This window comes from Melopsittacus undulatus, chromosome 4 (assembly GCF_012275295.1).
Source record: "Melopsittacus undulatus isolate bMelUnd1 chromosome 4, bMelUnd1.mat.Z, whole genome shotgun sequence".
Taxonomy (NCBI): Eukaryota; Metazoa; Chordata; class Aves; order Psittaciformes; family Psittaculidae; genus Melopsittacus; species Melopsittacus undulatus.
The window spans coordinates 40,711,428-40,720,621 of NC_047530.1; the positions used below are offsets into that span (position 1 = coordinate 40,711,428).

At 37.9% G+C, this 9,194-nt stretch overlaps 1 protein-coding gene across 5 annotated transcripts in view; it reads left to right on the forward strand.

Annotated features, from left to right (window-relative positions):
- Window positions 1-4,792, forward strand: part of STRN3 (striatin 3) — a 61,053-nt gene extending 56,261 nt beyond the window's left edge. For 4 of the 5 annotated variants that reach the window (XM_005149343.4, XM_031049115.2, XM_034061323.1 and 1 more), the window contains 3 exons: window positions 913-1,020; window positions 1,704-1,790; window positions 1,893-4,792. In XM_005149343.4, coding sequence (XP_005149400.4) covers window positions 913-1,020; window positions 1,704-1,790; window positions 1,893-2,062 — 365 coding nt within the window. In that variant the 3' untranslated portion in view covers window positions 2,063-4,792. The remainder of the gene's footprint in view (window positions 1-912; window positions 1,021-1,703; window positions 1,791-1,892) is intronic. The other variant, XM_034061322.1, reaches the window with a different exon arrangement.
- The last annotated feature ends 4,402 nt before the right edge of the window (window positions 4,793-9,194 follow it).

The following is a 9,194-nucleotide window of genomic DNA, read 5'->3' on the forward strand; positions in this document are numbered from 1 at the left end:
GGACCTTAAGATCATCAAGTTCCAACCCCCCTGCCATGGGCAGGGACACCTCACACTAGACCATGTCACCCAAGGCTCTGTCCAGCCTGGCCTTGAACACTGCCAGGGATGAGAGCATTCACAACTTCTTTGGGCAACCCATTCCAGTGCCTCACCACCCTCACAGTAAAGAACTTCCTCCTTATATCCAGTGTAAACTTCCCCTGTTTAAGTTTTAACCTGTTACCTTGTCCTGTCGCTACAGTCCCTAACAAAGAGTCCCTCCACAGCATTCTTATAGGCCCTTTTCAGATACTGGAAGGTTGTTATGAGGTCTCCACGCAGCCTTCTCTTCTCCAGGCCAAAGAGCTCCAGCAGAAAATAAGTCCAAAAATTAAGGAAACAAGCCTTAAAACAGTGGCCTATCAAGATAAAGTGTTTTTGAAAGAGTATTCTAAAAGCTTGTAAAGAGATTCTAAACCATTCATTGTTTCTTTCTATACCTTGAAACAAGTCATATCTGACAATACTTCAGTTACTAAATTCTATCTCTTCTTTTTTCCCAAGCTAAATCTTTTTAATCTGAAGGTATGAGGTGTGTGCTAAACACATCCTGCATGCCAGAGTTTGTTTCCACTTGACTAGTGCTGCCCTGCAGTACTTGCTTGGTTTGTTTGCTATGTCTCTCAAGAATCTTTCATGTATAAACCATTTGTACAGCTTTAACCTTACACTACACTGGACGGACACTATGTAGCTTAGCTTCTTGCTTGACAATATTATTTATTTCTTAGGAAATTCATTTAGGCTCTTCCTAAAATATTATTTGTATCATATTACTTAATATAGTAAGCTAAAGTGTAATGCTGAAATGTTCTCATTTTAAATTAACTCTTACTTTAAGTCAGTGAATATTTCTTCTTTTATTTTCAGGTGTACAATCAAATAATCATGTTAACAAGGTAGTAAGTCATCCCACACTTCCTGTAACTATTACAGCACATGAAGATAGACACATCAAATTTTTTGACAACAAAACGGGTAAGGATTAAGAGAACCTAATTTGTATGTTATGAATATGTTTAAATTAAATCTGTATGGACACGGGGGGGAAGCAGTTAGCAGAAAACTTACTAGTGATGCAGTTTTCCACAAAAGAGAACTTTTGGTATTTCTAAGATTAAACCTCTTCTGCACATTCTCTGGAGAGTATTTTGGGCAAGTGTCACATAGAGTTGCCTTAGTTTTATTTCTTTTCTGGTTTTTCACCCCTAGCTTCTCTGCTAGCAATGTCAAAGGTAGATGAACCTTTAGTATGACTCAGTAAGTCTCTTTACAAAGCGTTGACAATGTGTTGACTAACAACACTTTGTCCTTCTGGGGCAGCTATGAAGTTATTTAAGGATCTAAAAATTGCAGTTCTCACACAGCCATTTTAGGATTGGTCTTCAATGTCATTGCTATCAGTAAAGATGCTAGATGGATAAAAAATGTGCTTATAATGGGAATGTGTTCTTGAGAGTTCCATGTCATTTACTCGTATACTTACACAGGAGTCTGCAGTTGAAACTTAATTTCTAACAGAATTATATCATTCAGATATTATTCAAATCTAAATAAGTTTGTTATTTAGATTAAAAGCTGAAAGTATAGCTTTTAACGGCAGTGTTACTTTTAAAAGAAACAGTACTTTACAGGAAATTCACTGTTTGTTTTGCTTTTAGGTAAAATGATCCATTCTATGGTTGCTCACTTGGATGCCGTCACAAGTTTAGCTGTAGATCCTAATGGAATCTATTTAATGTCTGGAAGTAAGGGTTTCTTCATATTCTGTATGCTCTGTAAATTTTGTGTTTATGATGCACTCAAGTGTCTGACAAATCCGTGTTTTGTCTTTTTTTTTTCTTAAACAGGCCATGATTGTTCCATTAGGTTATGGAATTTGGACAGCAAGACATGTGTGCAGGAAATAACAGCTCATAGGAAAAAGCTGGATGAATCAATTTATGATGTAGCATTTCATCCGTCAAAAGCATATATTGCCAGTGCAGGAGCTGATGCCCTTGCCAAAGTATTTGTGTGACATAGCAGAACAAACCTGCATCATAACAGCAGGTCTGTTTGGACAAAAAAGAGGGAATGCATCACTGCCATCAATGATAAGGTTACCAATAAGACACTACATCTGATCTGCCTGAGTGAAGGCTTTTATGTGGGGCAGGTATAAGCTGGTGAAAAGTCACCACATCTTGAACAATGTCAGGCTCATTCATTTAACTGTAATTACTGTATTTGGGGGGGTGGGGCGAAATACAAAAAAGAAAACCAGTATTTGTAGCCTTGACTGGATATGAACTGAGCGTATGTCTGTTCTTTAGGTGTCTTTAAGCAAACGTGGAGTCTGATCTTACAAAAGACTTTTATTTTGGACTCTGTGTGCTGCCTTAGGGTTAGGAATGTGGTGCTCTTGTGGGGGGAAGTGAGCTCCAAGAGTAGCTTTCTTTTCATCTCTTAGTAATCTTCTGTTTATCAGTTGAATGCCACAGATTCCCCTTTTAAACTTTTATTTTGCTTTAAAGAAAAGGAAATTTAACTTAAAATATTTTAGCATTAGTTGCACAAAATGTTTGGATAAAATTCTAGTTTTTATAAGTCTTTTTATATATTTAGCCTGTCACAACAGTGCTCAAGATTGTATTGATAATGTTTTTCTGCATTATAGAACCCTAAACACAGAGATCTCACTGACCCGCTGCCGTGTAACCACACTCTTCCCTTCTTTTGCCTAATACAGCTCAGCTAAGTCCTTGCATAAGGATGCTAATTCATCATCATCGCATAACTGTCTTCATAAATAAAGGACTGTAAAATGTGTTCAAATGAAACACAGAGGGGTTAACCCCCCCGAATGAACTCTTTAAAAAAAATTAATCTTGGCATCCTATCACTATGTGATATTTTGTACATCTTACTGTATTTACGAGTTTATTTATCAAGGATTACCCATCTTGCTAATGGCCTATTGTTATTTATTTCACTTTTTGTTGGTCTTTATATCCTTTTATGTAGTGTGTTAAAGGGCCCTGTATATCTATTATGGCACTCTTTGAACAGTCTAAAATAGATGAGAAAACGGGACGTTTGATAATTCTGAAGTTGCAAACCAGGATTTTTTTTTTCTTCTGGTTAAGTAGCTGGAGTGGAGTTGATTCCAAAAACCAACCTTGTTTCAGAACTTTTGGAGTGAAAATGATTTTTATTTGCGTTTAAAATAGAATACAAAAGTAGTTGATTCAAGATTCATAAATCTGCTGTGTTTTGACTAGTTATTCCCTGCTTTTATTTTATTTTCAGATGTGCTTCAGTTTATGGTGTAACTAAAGATTTTGTTTGTGTAATGCATGATTAATACAATAAAGTATTTTTTCTAGTCTTCCACAAAACTTTTCTGATCAGTTTGCGAGTTTTGATGAGTTTTGTAAGGTTTCTGTTTTACAAACTATGAATCAGCAAATTTTTAAGATTGTACCACATAGCAAAAGTACAGCTGTTGAAAAATAATGTATATAAAATGCATATAATAAATATTAAATGGTGTACCTGTATGTTACTGTTGGCTACATTATTTTGTGTTACACAGTTTGAAAGTGTCATTCTACCAATTACTAAATTAGGTCTAAATTTTAGAAAAATGACCATTTGTTTATTATGCTTAGAAGCTGCTTTGCTTTTGGAAAATTGTACTAGTTGTCTGGATGTCAACCAACTGTTCAGTTTCAAGCAGCAGTACCCACATATAAGAACATGTTTCCACAGTATTTCTTAAAATTTTTACAAGAACAAATTGAAAATTTCCAGTGTGTTCTTAAGAGTCTTTATAAGATAATAATTGCACTGTTTTTCACTATCTCTATACATTGAAGTGATTCTCAAGTGATTTAGGAGCCAGAAGGATACTCTGTTTTTTATTTCAAACTGCTACTGAATCATTGTGTTAAATTAAAAAGAAAAACAAAAATTTAAAAATTATTTACAAACGCATAAAATTTGCCCATATGTCAAATATTTATTAACCTTTGTCCATTTCTTTACAAGTACTCCAGTGAAGATGATGCACAAAAGTCTAAGCTGCAGGTCAACATTTAGCTACTCCGTGATGAGTCACTTTCCTGGAAGTATATCAGCAGAAACAATACCACAATATGGATCTTAGATTTCCATGTAAAAGTAGTATGTTTAGGTATAAATTACCTTAAGCAAGAACATGTTCCTATAAGTGGTTGTAACTGTATTGTTCCTTGTAAGTTTCCACTTTTGCAGTGAAAATGTATCTCATGCCATCTCATGTCAAGCAAATTAGATTTTTTTTTTTTTAAAAAAGGTGCTTATGGTAGGCAGAATACTGCAGTTCTATTCTGAAATTAATTTTGGTTTAGTATTAATGTTGGTTTGAAATGTTACAGTAAATTATAATTGTATAGAAATCAGAGAATTTTGTCCTTTACCATGAAGATTAAGATGAGGCCTTTCAGTAACTGCTTGTAGGACACTAAGACTTTACTTTTGAAAATAACATTCAGCTGATTTGCACTTTTTGTTCTTTCCAGTCTAAAGCATTCAACTAATCAACAGACAAGAGTATTTGAATTTTATTGGAAGTAATTTCATAATCGCCTTTTCTGAAGCCAAACATTGTTTCTGGCAGCTTTTCCAGACTGCTGCATTTTAATGCTTAAATGAAATGTGATTGTTTAATAAACATTGCCATGCATAACATTTACTTTTTTTTCTGAATTGTATTAAAATTGAAATGGTAAAACCAAAAATATTTGCTTATTTTCCTTTTGAAATTGAAATATTCGGAGTCATCGTAGTTCACTAATGCATATAGTGGGTCAGATACTATAGTGAGGCTTCATTTATTAAACTTTAACAACACTCTCCAATACAGAGTCTTTAATTTGCTTATTGTGAGGTGTAACATGCTAAAACCATCATTCAGTTTTTGGTGTTTTGAGCAGAAGAGCTGTAGCACTGATGATGGGTAGGGGAAATGATAATGCTGAAATAAATGTTTTCATTTAGGAAAAACGCTTCAACTTAGGCAAGGACCAATTTACTTGTCTTTTGTAAGACCCAAAGGACTTGCACTCAGAACCTGAATGGAAAGAAATCTGAATGTGTTTAAGAATACATTTAGCACTTAGGGTATGATTCATGTTAACGGATTGACTCCCCATCTTGCTTTTTATTGTGGGAACTTTAAAAGCAGATGTGTTGGTGACTGCAGTCCAGCATTTTGTCTACATATAATTAAGCACATCTGAAAAAGGGTGTAACATGCCCTGATCAAGAGCCTTCCCTAATTTAGAAATCCAAGGGAAGAATTTATTTGCCAGGAGGTTAATGGTAAATTTTCCTAATGGAAAAACTGTGGGCTTGATGATATCTTTATCAGAGGCTGTCCATTTCTCCTATTTGGTATTAATTGATTTTTTTTAAAACTGGTGCCATTTTCTGTCCTGTCATACTGTTATTAATTACTAGGTGTTTCTCTAACATTTCCCATCGCAAATCAATGGAAAGCTGCTTGGTCACACAGTGCTGACTGCTATTTCTTCTAGCTGCCATATCATAGAAAAGGTGTCTCCAAAAATGCCATCCCAGTTGAAGAACTGCTATTTCTGCAGGGAGGCTAAAGACAGATAAGGTGGTCTGCATAAGTCTTGCTGGGGAAAATGAGAATTTTTTTTCCCCTCCTTTTAGTTGTGTTTGGTTTCACTACACATGTATTTACGTTCTTTAAAAAAAACAAAAACATAAAAATGGAAGACTCCAGAATTACTGTTAAATGCAGCATCTGAGGTGAGCAAGAATGGAGGTCTAAGTTCCTTATTTAATACTTGCTTTGTTGGTAAGTGGAGAATACACACCTGAGTCCTGTGCAAACTAAACAGCTTATATTAATATTTATTTAAAAATAAGCTAGAAAACAGTATAAATGTTACAAAAATACATTATTTTCCAGTTTTAGCATAGAATCAGATTTGAACTGACTGATGTTTTCCACTATCTTTTTAGTTCTCCCTCTTACCTGGATATCTTAATGACACACACCCCCCAAAACCCCCATAACAGAATTCGTCTAGACTTCCTGATAGCACTTCTATAGTAATGAAATACTCTAATTTTGAATATTTATGAAGTTTAAGGATTTTAGCTCCAGTGAGATCCCTAGTAATGAAGAGGAGGCAGTGTGAGGTAGTCTAGGTCGTAAGGTTCCCGTTCTTTACAAATGGCCTTAATCCGTTGAAATGTGGTAAGTCTTCAAAATAGAGATAACACTAACTGATTTACTGTGTGGCTTGTAGAATTGTTCTTGTCATAAAAGGTACGGGGTAAGATTCATAATCTCTTAAATGCTCCATTCTACTTCAGAGAGTACTGGACAGCTGAGATAAATATTAGTCTAATATTTATTACAATAAATATTTCACTTGGTGATCAAGGGGCATTTGCTTTGGGATGTCTTTGACTTGGATCTGTTTGAGATCCTTTACCCTGAAGGGAGAATACCAACATACAACAGTGATTTGCAGCTATATCCTCAGGTTCCCTTATGACAAAAACAGGATTGGCTATGCAACCAAGATGTTAAGCAGTTTTCAGTGTAACTTGAACAGGAGCTTTTTGCAGATGAACATTTTTTATAATATTACAAAGATATTTAATCCTATACAACCTTAAGCATTCATTAGAGCTCTCTCACTTGCTAGCTTCCTTCTCCCATCTCTCCGCTTCCAGCTTTTCTTGAAAGCTCCCAGCAGCTTTGGGCAACCTGTAGGAGGAAGGAGTAGCTTGTACAAGCATCTTACTCTGATTTATGTGTGGTCTACAGGAATGTTTCTGAACTCCTGACTATGAGCTGGGTGTGCATAGGTTTGTGGTCCCCTACTGTGGTTGGCTCATCAGGTGAGCTGACAGGGCTCACCTGTGGGGCCAGCTGGCAAAGGCAATGGCTGCCAGCTATGCTGGGGACAGTGAGGCTGCGGGACTTCAGCATCCTGTGAGTAGCCAGAGCAGGAGGTGCCTTCCCTGCCTGCAGCAGTGTTTTGGTGGAGGGTGGAGAGCTGGAGAGCTGCTCGCTGTTGGTCACATTCCCCTCAGGTGTTTCCTGCCTTGTCTCAGCCTGCAGCTTGCCTTGGTGTGACTGTTGGGAACTGCTGCCTCTGGCTGCTCGTGTAGGGGGATCCTGATGAGGCTGGAGGCTGGGCATGGGGGGTAACTGGTGGCATCCTGGGCACTCCCAGCCTGAGAGCTGCCAGATTTGTAGCCTGTAGACAGTGGCTGGGCAAGGGGCCGTGTTTTACCCTCATGAAAGGGGCTGGCGGAGCAGGCTGTATGCTGTACATGACTGTCTGGTGATTGACCTGCTTAGCATGTTTAAGGAGATTTTTTCCAGATCATTTCTGTCTTTCCAGTTGCTCTTTTGTACCTCGAAATTGGTGGATTTCTTGTTGCTGAGTTGTTGTATAATTGGGGTGGGGCTGGGGGGGTCCAAAGGGATAACTTTTCTGAGGAAAAAGCTTCTCATTTGATTAGGAGCATTTTGCATTTAAGGTCTTGTCAGACTTACAGTTCAATGGGAGTAAGTTGCTGCTGCTTCATGCAGAAGTAACGTCATCCTTTCCTGAAATCTCAGTAATGGCTGCAAGGAAAAAAAACCTAAACCCTTCAGTTGTCTTGGAAAATACCCGGTGTGCAGGAGGTAGGGAAGCACGGTGGAGGATGCAGGGCCATGGCTGCTGCCTCATTCCCAGGCAGGCTGCCTGGCTCAGCTGGTGAGGAGCACAGCAGTTGGCAGCTGTGAAGGCTGGTGGTAGGAGCCCAGCAGCATTAGCTGCTGCAGGGTCTTGCAGACAATGCAGGCAGTGGTGGTAAACTGAAGTCTGTGTCATGGCTCCATTTTACATTTCTGATGGCCTGGTCCGTAGCCAGAGGTTTCCCCTCATTGCCTTACCTGTGTTACTGAGAAACGCTATTGTGTCTTAATGACAGCTTTAAAATGCTTTTTAATGCCACTTCATTACTACAGTAGTTGTCCACAAAATGGGAACTGTATTTTAGCTTCCTGAATTAGTGCTTTGGCTTTTTTTTACCTCTGATAACCCAGGTGGCTGATTCTGCCAAGTGTAGTTTCCTGTTAAGATGGTTTTGCTAACAGCTGCCACACAGAATAATGTCTAGGAGGCTGGGAATATGTTCTTCAGTTTGAGTGATCTGATACCTGGCAGTTTCCATGGTGCATATGCAATACATTCTGTAAGAAACTTTTTTTGGCACATATTTGGACTTACAGAGGCAACTGATGGTGATTGCTTTCTCTTGATTGTGTTAGTCTAGTCTCTGTTTACATTTGAGCAAATCAGACCACTGGGGAGTAAAGGTATTGTTGACGTATTTGCTTTCAGCATGCTGTGCCAGACAGTTATGTTTCTAAACTAGCTCCTGGTCCTCACCATAATTAGTTCAACAGCACAAAGCTGTGTACCCCATCTCATTTAGAATATTTAGGTGAGAGAAAGCTCTTGTCTCCTTATCTTCCTTTTCTAAACAAGTACTATATTATTAAAATCTCATGGCTAAGTGTGAGAGAATTCCAGAAATTATGTAATTATGAATTTGGTTTTGACTTTTTAAAAGACTATTTCAGTGTTACAGTTTGCTTGATTTGAAACCTAAACATTCTAAAGTAGTGTTAAGTTAGTAATTTTTGTTTTCCCAGCTGATTCTAATTATTTTCCCATATCTTGCGAGTCTTTTTCTCAGTCTTTTGACTTCTTGTTGTCTCTAACTTGTATTCATTGGCAGAGAATTGTTTATCATATTTGTAATCTGATCGCATGTACCAGGGCAGAAAAATAGTTCTTATCCCTTTGCTTACATTCTACCATTCTCTGGTTACTGTTAAGTAGTAAAGGCCGTATCTGACCTCAGCAAAGGCTGGAAAAGTTTAGTTAACATTTGCTAGCAAAAACAGTGATGCAGGATTCTCATGGCAGTGTCTTAGGAACTGGTCCAGTAGGAAGTTCAGCTGTAGATTCAGTTATACCCTGAGGCTACGGGTATCTTCAAACTGACCAGTGCCTGGCTTCCTGGAGAGTGCCCTCAGCATGAGGTTAGGCTTCTTGGCGGCCAGGAAGCAGTGCTACCTG